The 24,743-nt window shown below is 37.5% G+C and overlaps 1 protein-coding gene across 1 annotated transcript in view; it reads left to right on the forward strand.

Moving 5' to 3' along the window:
* The first annotated feature begins 1,020 nt into the window (after nucleotides 1-1,020).
* RASA1 (RAS p21 protein activator 1) overlaps nucleotides 1,021-24,743 on the forward strand; it is a 107,590-nt gene continuing 83,867 nt past the window's right edge. Inside the window, exon 1 of the mRNA XM_035014795.1 lies at nucleotides 1,021-1,535. Coding sequence (XP_034870686.1) covers nucleotides 1,021-1,535 — 515 coding nt within the window. The remainder of the gene's footprint in view (nucleotides 1,536-24,743) is intronic.

Raw genomic sequence — 24,743 nt, forward strand, 5'->3', positions numbered from 1 at the left:
CAGGAAGCAGGGAACTGGCTTCGCGGCATCTTCCTTTCCCTTTTCCTCGGTTCCTTCCTCTCCACCCCTCGGGTCCCTCTCGTCTCTCCTGTTTTCAGTGCCGAGCGGCCGCGTGCTCGGGTACCCACTCCTCCCCTCAGCCCGTCAAACAAAACCCAGGGAGGCAGGCGCGCGCCATCGCCAGCGACACCGACCAGAGAAACGGCGACGCCACCACACGCTCCGACCGGACCGAAACACTGAGCGCGGCCGCGCACAGCGCGCCCCCGCCGCTTCCTTCCCTCGCGACTCTTCCTTTTCCTCCCTCCAGGCCCAGCGCCCTCACCCGCGGGCTAGGAACGCGCCTGCGCAGAAGTTGCCCTCGCCCTCCTCCCCCGCCCTTCCTTTCCTCGGCTCCTCCTCTGGTGCCCCGCCTTCCTTTCTCTCTAGTCGGTTTCACTGAGCGCTCCAGGTTGGGAGCCGTTCGGTCGATTTCCCCGCTTCCCCGCCCCCCTTCCTCTTTTCTCCCCACCCCTCCCAGCTCCAGCCCCGTGGAGGATGAAGCGGCTGCAGTGGCCCCAGCCCCAGCAGCGGCACCGGCGGTGGCTGCGGTGGGGGTGGCCGGAACTAGGGTGGTGAAGAAGCGGTGGCGGCGGCGGCGGCGGCGGCTGAAGGAGCGGCAGCCGCCCCAGCCGCTTCCTCTGTGCTTCCCTTCCTCTTTAGTGCAGCCAGGAAGTTTTTTACTTCTGTGCATGTGTGTGTGTGCGTGAGTGTGGGTGTGTAAGGTGAAGGTTTGGGGCGGCGTTTGTGCAGGCGTTGGGTTTTTTGCCCACTTCGCTTCCCGTAACCCGGGCAGCTCCGGAGCCTGGGCTGTGGCCCGAGGAGGGGGCGCGGCGGCGGGCTCTCTCCTTTTGTTGTTGTTTCCTCTGCCTGGGGAGCTGAAGGGGGAACGCGCCTGGGTGGGGCGGCTCGGAGCCCGGGCCTGGTGGCCCCCGGGGCTCCCGGGCGAGTAGGGTAGGGTAGAGTAGAGCGGGCTTCAACATGATGGCGGCCGAGGCCGGCAGTGAGGAGGGCGGCCCGGTGACCGCCGGGGCAGCAGGAGGCGGCGCAGCGGCGGGCTCGAGTGTCTATCCGGCAGTGTGTAGGGTGAAGATACCCCCGGCCCTGCCCGTGGCAGCCGTCCCCTATTCTGGGCTGACGGAGGCCGGAGTGGCCGGGACTCTGGCTGGCGGAGCCGCTTTGGGATCAGGGTTCCTAGGAGCCGCGTCTGTGGCAGGAGCACTGGGGGGACCCGGACTGTCAGGGGGAGGTGCTGCTGCTGGCGTGGCTGGTGCTGCCGCTGGACCTGGAGGAGAGATGGCTCTCGCCAAGGGGACCACTCCGTTGCCTGCTGAGACCTTCGGGGCAGGCGGCGGATTCCCTCCTCTGCCGCCGCCTCCTCAGCTGCCCTCTTTGGGCGCGGGCCTGGGAACAGTGGACGAAGGTGACTCTCTGGATGGACCAGAATACGAGGAAGAAGAGGTGGCCATCCCGCTGACTGCTCCTCCAACTAACCAGTAAGTCAAGACAGCTGTTCAGGGATTGGGGCAGCTGGCTCCTGGAAACAAGTGGGAAAACTTACCTCGTTTTTTCAGCTGTGATTTGTTCTGAAAAGTTATGAAGCTTCAGGTTCCTTGCGTAGGGATTTAATTTGATCGCTCATCTTCCCTACGGGCATACTCCCTGGCGTCTTTGTATATTTATTGTTACTCTGGGAAGATGTAAAGTTTTTGAGATTGGGAAGCATGGGAAAAATGTGTATCCATTGAGAACCGGATATAGTTCTGCCTCTTCCAAATTGAGGTTGCGTCCTGGGATTCAGCTGAGCTTGCAGCTACCAAGGCAGTCAAAGTCTCTTTTAACCTGTGTGTGCACTCCCTGTTGAAGCCAGATTATTAGTAAGAAGCTTTGAATATACAAGTATTTGAATGAGTATTGTACTGATACCATTTGAAACATGCACTGGTCAGAATGCTTTGTTTTTATGGCACTGCAAATCCCAACCCGTGCCTTTGAAAGCACAGCGATGCAGGAAAGTCTTCGGATCACATATGAAGATGTGGGTCAGCGAGAAAGGAAAGGAGTTCTGTGAATTACTGGTGTGATTAAGGGCCCGTCCTCTAATAGTATCTGCAACTTATGCCACAGAATTCCCGTTTATTAATATTAGTGTAATCTTTTATAGTTGAGACTTTGTAAGTACAATTCTGAAGTAAACTAAAATTGACACTTCAACACTTTGTTGGTGGCCAGTACAGTGTTCTATTTGACAATTAGTCTTGACAGTATATTGCAAAATGTATAAGGCAAATGGTTTTTTCATACAGTCAGTTCCTTCTCCTTACTTGTTACCTTCGTAAGTGAACATAGGTATATATTTATAAAGGTGGACCTTGATGAGAGGTAAATGTTGATGGGAAGTGGTAATAGATGGCAAAACTGTTTTTATAGATCCCTCACATCAGTATTATTTGACCTTTAGGATTTTGACAACCTTGGTGTGGTGTATCAGAGGAAAAAATATTTGGTTCATATGTTGACAGTCACTCGGAACAATTGAAAGTTTTTGTTTGTTTTGGATAAGCTTTGGAGGATTTAGAGAGGACTTAACAAAATGAATTAGAAAAAGATTCTGTAATTATTTTTGTCTTTAGGCTACATCTTTTGATACTTAAGGTGGAAAAGTAAAATTAGCCTTATTTATGTCAGCCATGGTATAACAGTGTTGCATTTCTTTATAGTCATTAGGAGTTTAATTTTTTTGTCTAATTTTATTCCAACTTACCATATTATGTCTTAGTGTTATAGACTTCTGAAGGTGTTCTGGGAGTGTTAAAAATTTGAATTTTACAGCACTGTTTACATACCTTCAAGCCTTTTTGAAAGAATCAATTAAATATTTAAGTGCTCATTACATGCTTGGCACTGTGGTTAAAGTGCAACTTTTCATCCTGAAAGCAGATAGTCTTATGTCCGTGTTCATAACTGAATTGTTTTAGGCATATTTGGCATATTGTAGTTCTAAATTTTTTTTAAAAAGTTTATTTTGTAGAACAGTTTTAGGTTCACAGCAAAACAGGGCAGAAAATATTGAGTGTTCCCATTAAATTTTTAATAATAAACATGAATGAGTACTTAGGAGAGATTGTGTTTGTGGGAAGTCCATTGTTTGAGATTTCCATCATTATTAATATGTATTTGGGAATAAAAATAATATTTGTATGACTGTGTATCTGAGAATTGTTCATGTTCTGAAAAGTATCCTCCATTTCTAGTATGTTATTTATTTATTTATTTATTAAAGATTTTTTATTTATTTATTCATGAGAGAGAGAGAGAGGCAGAGGCAGAGGGAGAAGCAGGCTCCCCGTGGAGCGGGGAGCCCCATGTAGGACTCGATCCCAGGACCCTGGGATCATGACCTGAGCTGAAGGCAATTGCTTAACCGACTGAGCCACCCAGGTGTCCGTCTAGTATGTTTTTTAAATTTGTCACCGAGAAGTACAAATTTCCCTCTTTTCTTTATCTTAGATATCAACCCAGAGTCACTGGAGGCAATACAGTGTAGTGTTTAAGCATGCAAATTCTGAAGTTAGACAAGATTTGGGTTGGAATCCTGACTCTGCCACTTATAGCTGTGTGATCCCGGAAAGGTCAGTTTCCCCATCTTTAAAATGGGGATATTAATGGTACTTCCATCATATGGTCGTTTTTAAGGTTTAATGAGAACCAGGAAGTATTAAGCACAGCGCCTGACACATAGTAAATGTTCAGTAAATAGTATCCCAAAGTAACAGTAATATAATTTTATTGTCAGTAAATTGCCTATGAATTCTATTGGTACAGGGACTCCCTCACTAATAGTTATTTTAAAGAATGGTTTGAACTCCAAAGGCCTATCTACCATGATTAATTATATTAAAAATTAAGACTTCATAAAGGCTTCCAGCAGGTTAAGTAGGTTTAGAGATGAAGTTCAGATCTTTTCTATAAATTCGTATTTTTAAAGGGCTTTAATGACTTGGTTAAATAATGTCAAATCTTTTGTAAAAGTATAGAAAAATGCTTTTGGACTAACTGAATATTTATTTACTAGTGAGTGGTCACCTTAGTTATTGGATAGCATGATATTAAGGAGGTTCAGGTCACAGGTTTGAGTCCACAGTGGTTTGTTAGAGTAGGGTTCCCTCGTCATGGCGTTCAGCCTTGTATCCAGCTAGTTTGGTGCTGTTGGTCAGAAGAGAGTCAAATGACAATATATAGATAGACAAGTGCAAATACATTAATGCCATTAGTATTTTGTACGTTGTTTTTCTATGTGCATGGGGAGTCATTGTCTCATGTTTATTACTGAGCGTTTTCATTAGTTTGGTTAAGGCCAGAAAAATTTGTACAATTTTAACTATTTATTTGAATATTTTCCTTTTTGCAAGTTTTGAGGAAAAAAATTTAAAAAGCAAAAAATTCTCCCTATGTATTTTTATGCTGTAGAAGCTTCTGTATCTAAAACTGCTAACAGATTTGTTTTTCAAGAGAGAAAAAAGTTAAAGGAGTTTGTCACTGGTACATCTTCTAATTTTATGGACTTGGCTTTTAGTGGTCCTGCTTTCTTTGCTTTAGAGGTGAGGCCAGTAGTAAAGGAGTGTGTTCCCTTAGTCCACCTTCAATTATATGTAGAGATTTTAAACTCTGAGCCTGCAGTAGCAGGATGCCCTTGGACTGAATCCACTGCACAGATACATATATTGCTTTCTCTTGGTGTATATGGAACATTTAGTAATTAGTCGCCACCATTTAAAAATAGGAAGACTTCACATTTAAGAAGTCTCACTTTCTAGCATCACTTGCAAAATCACAGGATTTGGCTCTACCTGGTTGCTGTTCCTGTTTGATTGTAGCTTGCTAGAGTTGAGTTGTGGTTGCCCCTTCTAGGTGAGTTCTGAGCTCTAGTTTGTTGTACCCTCCACTAGGCTTGCTTTGCCTTTGGTATTATTTGCCTGGCAGGTGTCATAGATCTTAGCCTGGACCTAATATGCAGGCTTCTCAAGCCTGAAACTTGAAGGAAAAGGAAATAAAGAATGTAAATGATGCCTTTTCCTTAAAAAACACGTGAATATCTCTACAAAAATAAAATCATTCTTAATTAAGCCAAATAATTATTAGAGGTGAATGTTAGGACATGTAGCGTTCATTAACTTTGTCACTAATTGCATTATGGGTGAGTCATTATTTCTTAATAAACTTGGGAGGTGAGAATTGCAAAGATTAGTTAAGTACAGAGTGGTTGCTGACAAGGACCCAGATTTTTTTTTTTTTTTTTTACCGTATTTGTGTGAATAGTAGAGCAGTGTAGTAGGTGCTTAATTTAAGGGATACAAAAATGAGTAAGATGCTCATTTTCTCAAGTCCCTCTTCCGGGGCAGTTATAGATCTAATAGGAAGTTAAGTAAACCAACTACTATGATTCAGGCTAGATTAAGATAAATATCATGAGTGAAGTATGAACAAAATGTCATGGGCTTTAAAAGAACAAGAAATTTATATAATTAGGATCAGTAAGTCTTTAGGAAAAGTAGCAAGTATGTTATCCCTGTTGCTTAATTTATTTTCTAAACAAGACCTTATTGGTCCCCACACCCTTTGCCTAATGATTCTATCATGTAAAAAAGAATTACAAGTTAAAGGAGTATAAACTTTTGACCCTGAATGAAGAGTCTGTCCTACTGAACTCTTAATTATTTACCAATGGTCTGGAAGGAGTGCCTGTAGCTTCTGAGAATATAGAGCACAGCCAAAGGCTAGAATTGGTTTGGATCATTGATTAGGCACTCCGGGGAAACCAGGCAAACATTATTAGAAGAGATAAAAAGAAAAAGGACAGGGGTACCTGGGTAGCTCAGTGGTTTCAGTGTCCCACTCTTGATCTTGGCTCAGGTCTTGATCTCATGGTCTGAGTTGGAGCCCTGTGTTGGGCTCCACACTGTGTGTGGAGCTGGGGAAGGGGAAAAAAAGAAAAAGGACAGCTATAAATTAGGAAGAAGAAAGGGAAAGCAAAAAGTAGGCCTTTCTGGTTGCTTTACCCCTGTCTCTTGACTGGCCATTAGGAAAATGAGAGAATGCCTCTAAGAGCAGCTCTAATACCCAAAGCAATACATTGGTGGGGGTGAGACTTATAATAATTATTAACAATAACCGTTATTACTGCTGACATTTCTTGGTTGCTTGCTACCTAACAAGAACTGTTCTAATTGTCTTGCATGTGTTTAGTTATAACTAAAGCAATGTTTATTTGCTTTTAATTCTAAAAGGTGAGCAAGGCTTGATGGGGACTGCTCCGTGTGTCATCTGTTGGCTGTATGTAACATCTAAGGTGGCTTCTTTTTTTTTTTTAATATACATATATATTTTTAAAGATTTTATTTATTTATTTGAGACAGAATGAGAGAGAGAGAGAGAGCTCATGTGAGGGGGGAGGGTCAGAGGGAGAAGCAGACACCCTGCCGAGCAGGGAGCCTGATGCCCGGGACTCCAGGATCATGACCTGAGCCGAAGGCAGTCGCTTAACCGACTGAGCCACCCAGGCGCCCCTAAGGTGGCTTCTTAATTCATAAATCTGATGCCTCAGCTGAGATGGCTGGAACAGCTAGTGGATAGCTGGGAATATGACTGCCTCTTTCCCTTTACCCGCCTCCATGTAGCCTCCCCCCTTAATTAGCTTGAGTTTCTCCACAGCATGGAAGCTGGGTTTCATGAGGGAACAGTTTAAGAGGACAAGCCTCTCTGTGCCAACGCTTATCAAGTGTCTGCGTTCTTTGTGTTTGCTGATGTTCCAATGGCCAGTGCTAATAACGTGAGCCAGTTCAGATTTAGTATGGGTGGGGACTGTACAAGGGCATCGATACTGGGAGGTGAGATATGTTGAGGGCACCTAAGTAACAACCTACCTCATGTGTTATTCATTTACATGTAATACCAGGAGTGGTGAGGGATGAGGTGGGAGAAAGGGCAAGTACTTACAAGTTCTTCCCTTAGGCTTAACTTGGTAAATTGTTTTTCATTAAATGATTCAGATATCCTCACAATAGATTTTGCTTCTGACCAATTTCTTAATTTTAAACCATGTTTATGGAGTATGGATGCTGGTTATGGCTCATTGTTTGAATGTGCAGTGTATGTGTGGTAGGTGTGTCATCTTGAAATCACCCGCAATACATTTCAGTCCTGGGCTAAGTTAAAAACAGTTGTCAGATAGAATTTATTGATAACTTCTCCATATGTCTAATCATATCTCAACAGGATTTGGGGTATGATTTTAGGCATTTCAGTGATTAAGTGATTTTTGTGAGTAAAACAACGAACATTTGGGGGACCAAAAATATGAAAAGAATATACAATCTACTTGGAAGATGAAGCATTAATGATAGAGAAGATGATAAAATTAACCTTACAGATGTGTTGTACAGATACATTTTTCACATTGGAGGATAGTTGTGGAAGAGTTTAAAGAATGAAAGTATTTGAAAGAATAAATTGAAATTTCATACCATAATCCTCTTTTACTGGAGTTTTATAGAAAATTTGATTAGCTTTTGTAGTATTGGTGCTTGATATTATAGTCATGAGTGGTATGCATAGATACGTAGTATTTTAGTGATAGAGGAAATTCTCATTGCCCAGATGCAGAAGCAGACTGGCCGACTGCCCAGATGCAGAAGTAGGGTGGTTTGGTTAAAGTCACATAGCTAGGTAGTGGTAGAACTGGGACAGAATCCAGTTCCCATAATTTTTCAGATATGTTTAGATTTGAGTAATATTTATAATTAATTTTGAGGGGGGGGGGATGAAAGGCAGAGGCCCAGGTTTGACTAGTCTTTTACCATATGCTAGGCACTTTACATAGATTATTTCTTTTAATTCTCACAGCTCTACAGTGAGAATAGATATTCTCCTCATTTTTATTGTTAGGAAAACTGATAGAATTGGAATTCTGATGCAAATACTATACTTTTTCCTTTGCCTTGCCCCCTTCCATTAAGTATAATACACACACATATATATATGTGCTCTCATATAAAACACACTTCAGGGCTGGCCAGTCACTGGGTATTATGGACTAAATTTTGTCCCCCTAAAACTCATTGGTTGAAGCGCTAAGTCCCAATGTGGCTGTATATGTATAGGGCCTTTAAAGAGGTGATTAAGATTAAATGCGGTCATAAGGGGGGGTCCATAATCCTTTTGGACCTTATAAGAAGAGGAAGAGACACAGGAGTGCACATGCACAGAGAAAAGGCCATGTGAGTTCACAGTGACAAGGTGGCCATCTGAAGCCAAGGAGAGTGGCCTCACTAAAAAGCACCTCTTCTGACACTTTAGTCTTGGACTCAGCTTCCAGAACTGTGAGAAAATAAATTTCTGTGGTTTAAGCAATCCATTGTGGTTTCTGTTATGGCATTCTGAGCTGACTGATACACTGGATAACCCTGTCTCTTTAAAGATGGCTTTGGGTGATTTTGATGCAGATCAGATGCACATTTACTACTTGAGAAACGGGGTGTTTTTATTTCCTACTTTTCACTGTAGGAAAGAAAAACTTTCCTTATACTTTACCTTCTTTCTTATGTGTTAGTGATTCTCTTTTTTTGTCCTTACGTGTGTTGAAAGATGGAAAATTATTTAGGTGCATGTCTGATTATTATAGCATGAAAAATATCCTACATATATGACCATGGATGGTAGCCATGGAAAATCCTGTGGGGGAGACATTACTCCAGCAAAATTTCTGTATTCACTCTGTGTTCATTATTGTAATATTCAATGTTACACATTTTTGTGTGCGTGTATGTGTTTGTTTTTTTTTGTCTGGGTGTCAATAAGATGAAAAACTCATCAAGCTTTATCAAGCTAGATTATCAGCTTATTACAAAAGATATAACTCCAACCAAATGGAAGAGAAGCATTGGGCAAGGTATGTGGAAGAGGGTACAGAGCATCCATGCTCTCTCTGGGGATGCCACTCTTCTAGCCACTCTGCTACCTCCATGTGTTCACCAACTGGAAGCTCTCTCAGTATTACTTTTTAAAATTCCTTTTCTTTTACGTATCTGTCTGAAGCCTAAGGTAAAGACCTAGAGATTCTTCTTAACTCTTTTAAGGCTTCTTTGTAGGTATAACCCATTAGACTGGGGGTTCACAGCTGAGACACTTATATCACTTATTGCACCATATTCTCCTCATCCATGTCTATGTACCTACCTAAATATTGATTTACCTCTCAGATTTTTAATTGCATTTTATTTTGAGGTAATTGTAGATTAACATTTAGTTGTAAGAAATAACACAAAGTAAGTGTCCTTCACCCATTTTTTCCTCAGTGGCAACATCTGATATGACAACCAGGAAATTGACATTGATTTAATTAACATATTTGATTTCACTGGTTCTGCATAAAATTGTGTGTGTCTCTGTGTTCAGCATGCATTTAGTTCTGTGCAGTTTTATCATGTGTAGATTTATGTAATCATCACTACAGTAAAGATACAGAACAGTTTCATCACCACTGGATTCCTTGTGCTGCCCTTTTATAATCAAACTCACCTCCTTCCTCCTCTCCCTTATCTCTAACTCCTGGCAGCCACTAACCTGTTTTTCATTTTATCGTTTCAAAAAATGTTATGCAAAAACAATCCCCCCCCCAACGTTGTACAGATGGAATCACATAGTATGTAACCTTTTGGGGTTAGGCTTTGTTACTCAACATAATTCCTTCAAGATTCATCTGAGTCATTGCATATATCAATACTTTGTTCCTTTTCATTTGCTAAGGAGTATTTCATGTATGGATGTAGGACAGTTTAGCCATTCACCCATTGGGTTATTTCCGGTTTTGACTATTAGGGAAAAAAAGCTGTTATGAACATTTGTGTTTATGTTTTTGTGTGAACATAAGTTTTCATTTTTGTCCAGTAAATTATCCAAGAGTGTAGTTGTTGGATTATGTGGCAGTTGCATGTTCAGTTTTATAAGAAACTGCCAATCTGTTTTTTAGAATGGCAGTATCCTTTTACATTCTCACCAGTAATGTATGAGCAATCCAGGTTCTCTGTATTCTCACAAACATTTGATATTGTCATAAATTTTTGTTTAAGCTCTTCTCATAGATGTCTAGTGATCTTACTGATGTTTTAATTTGTATTTCCGTAATGGCTGATGTTGAATATCTTTTCATATGCTAATTTGCTATATGTATATCCTCTTCGGTGAAATGTTTGTTCATGTCTTTTGCCCATTTTCCAGTAGGACTGTTTTATTGTTGAGTTTTGAGAATTCTAAATATTACTTCTTTGCTATGTGCAGATACTTTCTCCCATTCTGTAGTTTATCTTTTTTTTCCTTTTAACAAAGTCTTTCTGTGAGCAAAAGTTTTTAATTTTGTTGAGGCTTAATTTATTAATATTTCTTTTTGGAGGCAAGTCTGAGAACTCTTCACCTAGCATAGGTCTCAGAAATTTTCTACTATGATAGCTTTATAAAAGCTTTATACTTTAATGGTTTATAGTTAAGCCTATGATCTATTTTGATTTTATTTTTATAAAAGATAAATTTAAATTGAGGTTCATATTTTTGCCTGTGGATATCCAGTTGCTCCAGCACCATTTGTTGAAAAAGTAAATATCTTTCCTCTTTTGAATTGCTTTTGCACTTTTATAAAAAGTCAATTGGGCATATATGTATGGGTTTACTTCTGGGTTCTCTCTTGAGTTCTATTGGTGTATATGTTTCCATTTGCTAATATCATACTCTTGATTACTGTAGCTATGTAGTAAGCCCTAATATCAGGTAGAGTGGTTCCTCTCACTTTTCAAGATGGTTTGAGTTATTCAAAGGCTTGTGTCTTTACATATAAATTTTAGAACAAGCTTGTCCATATCTACAAATCCTATTGTACACCTTTTGTTAGATTTATAATTAAACTTTTTTTGTTTTCTATGGAGGAATTTTGTGAATATTATGTTTTGTATTTCAGTTTCCACATGTTCATTATTAGTACATAGAAATATGATTGATTTTTGCATTGGTCCTGTATTCTTTGACCTTGCTAAAATTACCTTTTAGTTTTTAGAGGCTTTTTACAGTATTCTTTCTAATCTCTGTGCCTTTTATTTCTTGTCTTACTGCAGTGGCTAGAACTTCTAGTACTGTATCAACTCAGAGTGGTAACAGCAGACATCCTTGTTTTGTTCCTTGTTTTAGGTGGAAAGCATTTAGTATTTCAGCATTAAATACGACAAGTGTACGTGGGGGGGGGGTAGTTGGGTAGATGCTCTATCAAGTCAAGGTAGATCACCTGTCCTCCTAGTTTACTGAGAGTTTTTATTATGAATGGGTGATAGATTTTGCCAAATTCTTTTACTGAGTCAATTTATATGATGAGATCTTTTTTTCTTTAGCTTGTTGATATTGTAGATTATGCTTTATTTTTTTTAATGTTGAACACTCCTTGCATATGTGGAATAAATCCCATGTGGTTATGGTATGTAATATTTTTCAAATATTGCTGAATTTAGGTTGTTGATTTGTTGAGAATTTGTGTCTAAGTTCTTTAGAGATATGGTCTGCATCTTTCTTGTGATATCTTTGTTTCATTTCAGTATTTGGATAATACTGGCCTCACAGAATGAGGCAGGCCACGTTACCTTCTTTTCTACTCTTTGGAAGAGTTTGTGAAGTTTTGGTATTCTTTAAATATTTGGTAGAATTCTCTGGTGAAAACATCTCAGCCTGGGATTTTTTTTTTTTTTCTTGAGAATTAAGATTATGAATTCCTTTTTTTAATGGTTTTGGGATTATTAATTTTTTTTTTATTTATTTTGGTTGAATCTTGGTAGCACAAACAGTCCCTGACTTAAGATTTTTTGATTTTATGATGGTGTGAAAGTGATACACATTCAGTAAAAACCATACTTGGATTTTGAATTTTGATCTTTTCCAGGCCTAACAATGTGTGGTAAGATTCTCTCTTACGATGCTGGGCAGCAGCAGCAAATCATAGCTCCTAGTCAGCCCTGCAATCACAGGGTTACCACAAGTCCAACCTATCACACTTAAAAGGATTCTGTACCCTTACAACTGTTCTGTTTTTGACTTTCAGTGTTCAATAAATCACATGAGATACTCAACACTTTTTTTTTTTTTTTAAGTAAAATAGACTTCTACATTACATAATTTTGCCCAACTGTAGGCTAATGTAAGTGTTCTGAGGAGGCTTAATGTAGGCGAGGCTAAGCTCTGATGTTTGGTAGCTTAGGTACATTAAATGCATTTTTGATGTGTGATATTTTCAACTTAAAATGGGTTAGCTGGATCTAGCCCTGTTGTAAGTACAGGAAGATCTGTATGTGGTTGATTGAGGAACTGATTCATTTCTTCTAATTAATCTAATTTAGGAGCCTAAACTTGTTTTATTATTTCCTAATTACCCTTTTAATGGCTCTAGAATGTTCAGTGATACTTTCTTTTATTGCTGATATTGGTAATTTGTATCTTCTCTCCTTTTTGTTTTGCCAGTCTTGCTAAAGATTTATCAATTTTATTTTTTTAAAGGATTTCAAAGGTTTTCTTTTCAGTTTTGTTGATTTTTGCTTTTATTTTTATTATTTCTCTTCTGATTGCTTTGGGTTTATTTTCTTCCATTTTTCTAGTTTCTTGAAGTAGGAATTTAAGATACTGATTTGAGACCTTTTTTGTTTGCTAATGTAAGCATTTAATGCTATATCTTTTTCTCTTGGCACTGTTTTAGTTGTATCCCACATCCTTTGATGTCTTTTCTGTGTTGTCTTTTCATTTTTACTCAATTCCATGTTTCTTTTTTAACTTTACTTAGAGACTTATTTTTTGATGCTTGGGTTTTTTAGAAGTGTGTTGTTTAATTTCCAAGTGTTTTGAGACTTACCAGTTGTCTTTCTCTTACTGATTTCTAGGTAGAGTCCATTATGGTCAGAGAATATACTCTTATGATTTCAATACTTTTAAATTTGTTTTATGGCCTGGATATGGTCTGTTTTGGTGAGTGGTCTATGGATGTTTGGGAAAAAAAAATGGGTATTTGGCTGTTTTTTGGTGAAGTTAATTAGGTCCTTTTGGTTGATTGTGTTCTTTAGAACTTTTAAATCTTTGCTGATTTTCTGTTTAGTATTTCTGTGAGTCTCTGAGAATGAAGTCTTGAAGCTCCCAATCATAACTGAGAATTTGTCTATTTCTCCTTTTAGCTCTTATCAGTTCTTCATGGATTTTGTTTGGTGTGTACCATTTAGGATTGTTATGTATTCTTGTTGGACCCATCCTTTATCATTATATAATGTTCCTCTTTTCTCTCTAGCAATTGTCTTTGCTCTTAAGTCTATCCAAAATTGATATAGCCCCTCCTGCTTTTATTTTGTATACATGCATCTTTTTCACCTTTTATTTTAAGTGAGTTAATTATAAACAGCCTGTAGTTGGGTCATTTTTTTCTTAAGTCCACATTGCCAATATTTGCTTTTATTTGGCATATTTTAACTATTTACATTTATTTATTTATTTTTTTTAAAGATTTATTTATTTATTTGAGAGAGCGAGAATGAGAGAGAGTACATGAGAGGGGGGAGGGTCAGAGGGAGAAGCAGGCTCCTCGCTGAGCAGGGAGCCCGATGCGGGACTCGATCCTGGGACTCCAGGATCATGACCTGAGCCGAAGGCAGTTGCCCAACCAACTGAGCCACCCAGGCGCCCTATTTACATTTATTTTAATTATTGATATGTTACAGCTTACTTTTTTAAGAAGTTTTTATTTTAATTCCAGTTAACATACAGTGTTAGTTCCAGGTGTACAATACGATGATATGCCACCTGGTGCTCATCACTCCAAATGCACTCCTTATTCTCCATCACCTATTTAACCCACCCTCCTCCCCACCTTCCTCACCTCTGGTAACCATTAGTTTTCTATAAGTAAGAGTCTGTTTCTTGGTTTGTGCTCTTTTTTCCCCTTTGTTTTGTTTTGTTTCTTAAATTCCACATATGAGTGAAATCATATGGTATTTATCTTTATCCGACTTACTTCACTTAGCATAATACTCTCTAGCTCCATCCATTTTGTTGCAAATGGCAAGATTTCATTCTTTTTATGGCTAAATAATATTCCATTGTATATAAATACCACATTCATTCCTCAGTCAATGGACACAGGCTGCTTCCATATCTTGGCTATTGTAAATAATGTTGCCATAAACACATGGGTTCATGTATCCCATTGAATTAGTGTTTTTGTATTCTTTGGGTAAATACCCAGTAGTGCAGTTGCTGGATCATAGGGTAGTTCTTTTTTTAACCTTTTGAGGAACCTCTATACTGTTTTCCACAGTGGCTGCACGTGTTTGCATTTCCACCAACAGTGCAGGAGTGTTCCTTTTTTCCACATCCTCACCAACACCTCTTGTTTCTTGTGTTGTTGCTTTTAGCCATTCTGACAGGAGTGAGGTGATCGCTTGTTGTAGTTTTGATTTGCATTTCCCTAATGGTGATTATGAACATATTTTCATGTGTCTTTTGGCCATGTGGATGTCTTTTTTGGAGAAATCTCTGTTCATGCCTTCTGCCCATTTTTAATTGGATTATTTGTTTCTTGGGTGTTGAGTTTTACAAGTTCTGTATGTATTTTGGATACTAACCCTTTATTTGGATATGTCATTTGCTCTTAGGGCTTCTGCCATTTTGTTTTCATTTTCTGTTTTTTTCTGTCTTACTCATTTCTCTGTTTCTCTTTTTTTTTTTTAAGAAAGAGCTTGCATGAGCTAGGGGGAGAGGCAGAAGGAGAGGGAGAAGCAGACTCCCCACTGAGCAGGGAGCCTGATGCAGGGCTCACTCCCAGGACCCCGGGATCATGACCTGAGCTGAAGGCAGAAGCTTAACCAACTGTGCCACCCAAGCATCCCTTCTCTTTTCTTTTTATGCATTACTTGAGCATTTGTTAGTATTTCATCCTGATTTATTTATAATACTTTTCAAATATATCACTTCATAGTGTTTCTAGGTGGTTTTCTGGATATTAAAATATACATATGTAACTTACTGCAGTCTACTGGTAAAACAGTTTATCAGTTTGAGTGAAGTGTGGAAACTACCCTTCCATTTAGACCCCTTTACTCCCACTTTGTAAATATCATTGTTTTGAATATTTTTTCTTCATACATTGAACAGCTAATCAGATGGTGTTAATATTTTTTTCCTCTTGTGCTAAAATGTACATGACATAAAATTTACCATTTTAACCATTTTTAAGTGTACAGTTCTGTGACATAAAGTACATTCACGTTGTTGTGCAGCTGTTACCACCATCCATCCCCAGAACTTTTCCATCTTGCCCAACTGAAACTCAGTACCCATTAAACACTAACTCCCATATCCCTTTCCCCCAGTTTCTGGCTTCCACTATTTTATTTTCTGTTTTTATGAATTTGATTGCTCTAGGTACCTCATGTAAGTAGAATCATAAAATATTCTTTTATTACTGATTTATTTCACTTAGCATAACGTCTATAAGGTTTGTGTTGTAGCATTTATTGAAATTTTCCTTTTAAGGCTGAATACTATTCCAGTCTTTTCCCACATTTTGATTGCTTCTGCCTTTTGGCTCTTGTGAGTGATGCTACTCAAACATGGTACACAGATATTTTTTCAAGTCCCTGCTTTCATTTTAAGTATATACCTAGAAGTGAAATTGCTGGATCATATGGTAATTCTGTATTTAAGTGTTTGAGGAATTGTCATACCATCTGTGATAGCGCCTGTACCATTTTACAGTCCCACCAGCAATGCACAAGGATTCCAGTTGCTCCACATTCTCACCATTACTTGTAATTTTCTGTTCCCTTCCTCTCCTCTTTTTTCTTCTTCTTCATAATAGCTATCCATGTGAGCTATCTTATTGTAATTTTGACTTACATGTCCCTAATGAATGACCATCTTTTCATGTGCTTATTGGCCATTTGTGCATCTTACTTAAAGAAATGTCTGTTGAAGTCTTTTGTCCATTTTTGAATCAGTTTGTTTTCCTCTTGAATTATAGGATTTCTTTATATATTCTTGATATCAATCCTTTTTCAGATAAGTGGTTTGCAGATATTTTCTTCCATTCTGTGTGTTGCCTTTGCACTCTTGATAGTGTCTTTCGATGTACAGAGGTTTTTATTTTATTTTATATTAATTTAATTAATTTATGCAGAGGTTTTTAAGACTTTGATGAACTCTAACTTTTTTTTTTGGTTGCCTATATAATTTTTATTTCATCTATCAACTATGATTTTAAAACTTCTTGCGTAGAGGGTAGTCTATTGAGTCTGTAGTTTTTACCCATATTCTTGCTTTTTCCATTGTTCTTTCTTCTTTCCTAATGTTACAGCAGTCCTCCCTTTATCATCTGAAAGAACTTCCTTGGCTATTTTTGAAGGGTACATATGCCAGTTACAGAGTTTTAGTGTTCCTTTGCCTGCTTATGTCTTTATTTCCCTTTTGTTCTTGAAAGATAGTTTTGTCAGATATAGAATTCATGGTTGACAGTACTTTTCTTTGAGCTCTTGAAAAATTTTTGTTACTTTTGTCTGCCCTTTGTGGTTTCATATGAGAAATCTGTCATTTGAATTCATGTTCCCTTATAGGTAATGCATCCTTTCTTTGTGGTTGCTTTTAAGATTTTTCCTTTGTTTTTAGATGTAAAATGATGATGTGGCAAGGTGTAATTTTTGTGGATTTACCTTTTTGAGGTTCTCACTTGAGTCTGTAGGTTTTTGTCTTTCTCCAAATTTGGAAGTTTTCAGCCATTATTTTTATGAATACTCTTTCAATTTCACCCTCTTTTTCTTTCTTTATGGGACTTCAGTGATATGAGGGTTGAATCTTTTATTATTGCCCCATAGATCTTTGAGTCTTTGTTAGTTTCTTTTTAGTCATGTTTCTCTTTTGTTCAGATTGGGTAAATTCTTTTGATCTGTCCTCAAATTCACTAATTTGTGCCCTTTGTAATTCTTACTACTGAACACATCCATTAAGTTTTTTTCTTATTATAGTTTTCAGTTCTATAATTTCTAATTGGTTGCTTTTTATAAGTTCTAATTCTTGGCTTGGATTTCCTATTTTATTTGTCTTTTTCATGAGAAATTATAATTGATGAAGAATTTTCATGATGGCTGCTTTTACATCTTTGTTAGACAATTGCAATATGTAATTCATTTCAGTGTTGGCTTTTGTTGGTTCTTTTCTTCATTCAAGTCATTTTCTTGGTTCTTGGTATGATGGGTGATTTTTGATTGTATGTTGGACTTTTTGTCTACTATGTAATTTTTAAAACATCACTTTTACTCCTAAGATTGAGGAGTATATTTTTATTGTAGAAAATTTGGAGACTTGGAAAATACAAAGAAAAAAATCACTCTTTTATTACCAAAGGTAGCTACTGTTAATTTTTTTTTGTAGATTATATATATTACTTTTGAAAGGAACTATGTATTTATCCATTTCCCCCCCCCCCCCAATTATAACTAACAGTCTTATATATGAGGAAATTGAAGTAAGAAGGAGTGTTTTAGGTAACTTTCTCAGTTCACAAAGCTACCAAATAATTCAAAACAAGCTTTTGACCCCTAGGTTTGCACTTTAAACCAGTATGGAATACTCTCTCTTTTTTTAAACCGCTTAAGATAAATTTTTTCAATAGGAGAATGAACTTCTTCGAGGAGGAATCAGTAGATTAGTAACATTCTTAAAATATTTTAATAATGTTTTAGTTCACCATATGTGTTTATAGATATTTGAGTTTGTTTAGATGCATATGTATATATTTTGGTAGTAGAGAAAGGAGCTTTGATACCTCTGTTTATGCATTCACATGGATATTTAAATAAATGAATATCTCCTTAAATTTGAATGGAAAGTGATAATAGACCTTTTTTTTTTTTTTTCTTTATAGGTTTGTATCTCCTTTCAGGAGCAATAGCTGTTTTGTTTTTTTTTTAATTTGTTTTTTGTTTGTTTTTAAAGCAAATCCTTATTAACTTCCTTATTTATTGAGCAACAACTGTGTAGATATTCTTCCCCATATTATTTCACTTAAGGGACTACAAGGTCACTCATTATGTACGTATAGTGAGCTTGGTTGTTTATCCATGTTGGTTGAGTTTCAGCATGGCTGTTTCAGCATGGATTTAAAGGAAATTCCTAATCACTGGGTTACATAGTGACTATATGAAGGTTTAGGAATATTTTACTGCCTTTTAGTTCTTAGATGACTAAGAAAACTAATCCAGATACTAGAGTAGAATTGCTGCTGTACTTATTTACTTATGGGACATAGTGATGCTTATGATTGGTGGTAAGAGAAATAAGATTTAAAATAGTTTTTACTACGATGACCCTTGAACAATGTGGGAGTTAGGGGCACCGACCCTCTGCATAATCAAATTTGTGTATAACTTTGGACTCCCCTAAAACTTAATTACCAATAGCCTACTGTTGACTGGAAGCCTTACTGATAACATAAACGGAACGTTAACACGTGTTTTGTATGTTATATATATTTTGTACCGTGTTCTCACAGTAAAGTAACCTAGAGAAAAGAAAACGTTATTAAGAAAATCATAAGGAAGAGAAAATAGACTTACAGTACTATTTTATATTTATTGAAAAGAATTTGTGTATAAATTGACCTGTGTAGTTCAAGCCTGTATTGATCAAGGGTCAACTGTAGTTCTTTGGAATTCTATAAGAATTGTCTTAATTTGTCATTTCTGGCAGTTAAAGACAAGTCAACTATGTGATTCGATGTTTGCTTTTAGTCATTACTTAAATTTCTCATGAAATTCAGAAGAAAGGAACACAAATCTCAGACTGACAGGAGACTGCATCCTTTAGTTAATACTAAAATTCCTGAATATCATCCTCAGAATGTTTTCATCATGAAACCATTTTTGATTTAATTTTATAAGTGAATAGAAAATAACTAATACTTTTATTCTTTTTTTTTTTTTTTTTTTAGGAACCTGTTCTATGTGATGTGATAAAATAACATTTAACACTATAGTGTCTGGAATCATACAAAGTCTTGCAGTACTGTGGAGTCATTAATACCTTATAAGAAAGTACTATTAATATTTGTGGAAATGGTATTGTTTGCCTAGGAACAAGGCCTGCCAGTGCAATGAAGAGAAGTTGAAATATAATAGCTTGCAGACCTGTCATCATATGCTTTAAATGCCACAGTGAGGAGCTTGTGCATTGTAGTGTAGAATCCTGAGGGAAATCCTTTACTGCTTCTCAAAATCATTTTTCTTGTTTTAAGATTTCAGTCATTCTGGCTTTTCTTTTTCTCCTTCTCCCGCTCCAATCTATAAACATTTACTAAGATTGTTTTCTACCTCCTAAAATGCTTCCAAACCTAACATTTGTTTTCTTTTTCTTTCTTTTTTAAATCCTCTGTGGCTTCAGACACTCATTTTCTCTTTCCTCCTTTTGGAATAGTTTGTTAATTTTCTCTGTCCCTGATCTGTTTTTCTGCCAATTAATCACTGTCCTTATCACTGACTTCCAAAAATTTTATTTCATCCATGTAAAATTAAGAAATTCATTGTGCCTTGTGATACAGAATTTATCTGGGTGTGTGTGTGAAACTACAAAACAAATGAAACCAACATGCATGAAATATACCCTTTTTTTAAATTTTTTTTTTAAAGATTTATTCATAAGAGAGAGAGAGAGAGGCAGAGGGAGAAGCAGGCTCCCTGCTGAGCGGAAAGCCCGATGTGGGACTCGATCCCAGGACCCTGGGATCATGACCTGAGCCGAAGGCAGACGCTTAACCATCTGAGCCACCCAGGCACCCAAAATATACCCTTTTTAATTACTACTTAGGATATGTTCTATTTTCTTTTTAACATTGTACTATCCTCCTTAAACATACTGGCAGAGAGTAAATTTAATTCGAGACTCCCATTAGCTTGAAAAGCTGCTTTGTATTAACTGCCAGCATGATTTTGTAAAGACACATTTTACCGTATTCTTTCTTGAAACTTTTACTTCAATGAGTGAGTCTCCATCATCTGGAGAGTAGTGGTTTTCTTTTCTTTTTTTTTTTTTAAGATTTTATTTCATTATTTGAAAGAGAGAGAGAGAGAGAGCACAAGTAGGCAGAGCGGCAAGCAGAGGGAGAGGGAGAAACAGGCTGTCCACTGAGCAGGGAGCCCGACGCCGGGCTCAATCCCAGGACCGTGAGATCATGACCTGAGCCGAAGGCAGACCCTTAACTGACTGAGCCACCCAGGCACCCCAAGAGTAGTGGTTTTGAAATCTCATTTTGACCATGACTCACCAAAAAGAATAGATTTTACATCTGTGACCCAGTACACACATATAAACAGACATTTGTAATGGAAACAAAAGTTCAATGAAAAAAATTTATCCTTACTGCCAGTGATACACTCTATGTGCTGTTCTATTCTCATCTTTTTCACTTAATTAAAAAAAATGCTGATTGTGACCTACTAAATTGATTTCTTGACTCAGTGGCTTGAGACCTTCATGTTGAGAAAAAAAAAATTAAAGCTTACTTTAGTGTGACACACAACACCGTCTTATCCTGTTCTCCAGTATTATATATTTCATCAGTACCGTACTGTTTATTCCTTAAACTTGTTGTGGTATTTTGTTTCTCCAATTTACTATTTCTTCTGCCTGGGGTGCCCTTCTCTCTATCTTGATTGTGTGACAAACTGTCATTCATTTTTCTAAATACAGCTGAGACATTACCCAAAGTAGTGTATCATGATAAAAATGAAGGATTTTCTTAAGCAGTGACCACAATCATTTCATCAAACACACTTGGAAAGAAATGTTTTCTCAGAGAATTAAACCACAATATCTCAATTAAATTAACATGGGATGAGTAAAAGATGTTTCTGGTTAGAAAGATCTGGCAGTAATGTGGTTGGTGCTATTGATAATATTTAAATAATGGGGACTTTAGCAAATGACACAGTGATAATGGGTTCATAGAAAATAGAGCCATATTAAGGGTAAGCTTGTCAGTGATCATCTACATTTAAAAGTGGGCTTTTTTTTTTTTTTAAAGATTTTATTTATTTATTTGAGACAGAGAGAATGAGAGAGAGAGAGCACATGAGAGGGGGGAGGGTCAGAGGGAGAAGCAGGCTCCCTGCCGAGCAGGGAGCCCGATGCGGGACTCGATCCAGGGACTCCAGGATCATGACCTGAGCTGAAAGCAGTCGCTTAACCAACTGAGCCACCCAGGCGCCCAAAAGTGGCCTTTTTTTAAGCCCAAGGATGAAACCTATTTATTTCTGGTGCAGTTATTTTTTTTGTTATGTAAATACTTACATTAAATGTATGAATTATCTGTGTTCTGAAATTAAGAGGTCCATGCTTCCCACTGAGCCAGCCAGTACCTCCCTTGAATTATCTTTTTGTCCAGATTTTATGCTCAATGAGCAACCTCTTCTATAAGTTTTTATGTTGAAAAATTTCATATCTGCAAAAAAGTTATAAGAATAGTGTACCAAGTAATCACATATCATTTACCTTTACGTTTTGCCACATTTCATTTATCCGTTTGCTTTTATACATATATTTCCCCTCAACTATTTGTGAGTTAGTTGCAGAGATCATATCCCTTCACGCTCAAATACTTCGTCATGTTTTCTAAGAGTAACAACAGTAGCCTACATAGCCAAATATAATGAATTTAACACTAATATTCATATTTCCTTTATGTCTGCTTATTTTAATGAGTTGTATTTTTTTTTTTTAAAGATTTTATTTATTTATTTGAAACAGAGAGAATGAGAGACAGAGAGCATGAGAGGGAGGAAAGTCAGAGGGAGAAGCAGACTCCCTGCCGAGCAGGGAGCCCGATGCGGGACTCGATCCCGGGAGTCCAGGATCATGACCTGAGCCGAAGGCAGTCGCTTAACCAACTGAGCCACCCAGGCGCCCCGAATGAGTTGTATTTTTTATGTCTCTTTAGTCTCCTTTAATCTAGAACAATTCACCTACCTTTTTTTTATTTTATTTTATGACATTGTCATTTTTGAAGAGTCCAGGACAGTTGCCTTGCAGAATGTGTCTCAATTTGTATTTGTTTGTTGCCTCGTAATTAGATTCAGATTAACCATTCTTGGGAGAAATGCTCCATAGGTCATGTGTTCTCCATATATCATATCCAGGGGTACATGATGTCAGTTGTCTTATTGATGTATGTAAGTTTGAACTTGGTTAAGATGGATCCCACCAGATTTTGCCATTAAAAAAAAAAAAAGGTAATTGGGTGCCTGGGTGGCTCAGTTAGTTAAGCGTCTGCCTTTGGCTCAGGTCATGATCCCAGTGTCCTGGGATCCAGCCCTATGTCGGGCTCCCTGCTTAGTGGGGAGCCTGCTTCTCCATCTCCCTCTGCCTGCCACTTCCCCTGCTTCTGTGCTCTCTCTGTCAAATAAATAAAATCTTTTTTTAAAAGGTAATCAATAAATAATACCCAGTGGTTTTAGTATTCATTGATGATTTTTACCTGAATTAATCGTTACTCCGTTGTAATGGTATTGTAAAATGGTGAGTTTTTTCTTCATTATTACTTTGAAATTTCTTAGTTGGCAGTCTTTGTTACACAACCCTATAATAACAGTTTGGCTTCCCACTTAACCGGCTTTCTTCAGGAAAGCTGGGAAGAGATACATGCAGACATTTTTGCTATTAATAGAAAAATTATTGTGGTTTCTATATTAGTTGTGAATTTTGTTAGAATGGATCGACAACCTTGAGTCTAGTCAACTCTTGAAACTTAACTAACTTGAATTTTGAGTTGCAGACCTTAGAGAGGTCACCTTGCCTATTGTGATCTCTTGGGAGCCAGCAAGTTAGTTCTGCCTAGCACCCTTTTGTTACATAGGTTTTTACAATGACCATTTCAAAGTAGTAGGAGCCAAAGGGATGCATATCAGAAAGGGTGTTGGATTTTATTGGATAAAGGTGATGAATGTTTAATAGAAGTGCCGTTTGAGTAAAATAGTGAATGATTATAGATAAGTTTAAAGGAGTGTTATTCTAACTCAATTTTTTTAATCAATTTATTTTACAGAGAAATTTTAAGTTCAAGACAAAATTGAATAGGAAGTACAGATAATTCTCATATCCTTGTCTCCACACATGTACACTGTCAACGTCCCGCATCACAGTGGTACATTTGTTAGAATCAGTGAACCTAAATTGACATGTCATTATCAACCAAAGTTTGTGGTTTACATTAGAGATCACTCTTGGTGCTATGCATTTTATGGGTTTTAACAAATGTAAAATGACATGTATCCACCACTGTAGTATCACACAGAATAGTTCTATTGCTCTAAAAATCCTCTGTGCTCTGCCTTTTCATCCTTTCCTCCCCACCCCACCCCACGCCCCAAATCCTGACAGTGTTTTTACTGTCTCTGTAGTTTTGTCTTTTCCAGAATGTCATAGAGTTGGAATCATATAGTATGTAGTCTTTCAGTTTGGCTTCTTACACTTAGTAATAGGTAGTTAAGGTTTTGATATGTCTTCTCATTATTTGATAGCTCATATATTTTTAGTGCTGAATATTATTCCATTGTCTGGATATATCTCATTTTATTTATCCATTCACATGCTGAAGGTCATCATTGTTGCATCCAAATTTTGGAATGAATAAAGCTGCTGTAAACATCTGTTGCAGGATTTTATGTGGCCATAGTTATCAGTTTATTTGGGAAAATATCAAGGAGTACAATTGGCTAGATTAAATGGTAAGAGTATATTTAGTTATTAAGAAACTTCCAAAGTGTCTTCTGAAGTTGCTGTACCATTTTGCATTCTCATCAGCAATGAGTGGAGGTCTGTGTTGTTCTTTGTCCTCTCCAGTGTTTGGTGTCAGCATTTTGGATTTTGGCCATTCTAATAGGTGTCAGTCTTTTGGTTACATTTGTCTTTTACAAATATTTTCTCCCAGTCTTCGTCTAGTATTCTCATTGTCTTGACATTGTCTTTCACAGAGCAGAAATTTTGAATTTTAATGAAATCTAGCTTAGGTATTATTTCTTTTCTGAATTATGTCTTTGGTGTTGTATCTAAAAAGTCATCACTATACCCAAGGCCATCTAGGTTTTTTCCCTACATTATCTTCTAGGAGTTTTATAGTTTTGCATTTTACATTTGCATCTGAGATCTATTTTGAATAAATTTTTGTTAAGGATTTAAGGTCTACGTGTAGGATTTTCTTTTTTTTTTTAATTTGAATATCCAGTTGTTCCAACACTATTTGTTGAAAAGACTATATTTGTGTATTGCCCTTCCTCCTTTGTTCAAGACCTGTTCACTGTATTTATGTGGGTCTATTATTGGGCTCTCTATTCTGTTGAGTTGATCTCTTCATCTGTTTTTTTCACCAGTAGCACTCTGTCTTTATTACTGTGGCTTTATCGTGAATCTTGATGTCAGGTAATACCAGTCTTCCAATTTTCTTCTTCTTTAATATTGAGTTTAATTCTTTGGTTTTGGTCTCATAGAATCAATTAGGAATTATTCCCTCTACTTCTGCTTTTTGGAAGAGATTGCAGAGAGTTGGTATAATTTCTTCATTAAATGCTTGGTAGAATTCACCAGTGAACCCACCTGGGCCT

Source organism: Mirounga leonina, unplaced genomic scaffold, assembly GCF_011800145.1.
Source record: "Mirounga leonina isolate KUSES-001 unplaced genomic scaffold, KU_Mleo_1.0 Mir_168, whole genome shotgun sequence".
Taxonomy (NCBI): Eukaryota; Metazoa; Chordata; class Mammalia; order Carnivora; family Phocidae; genus Mirounga; species Mirounga leonina.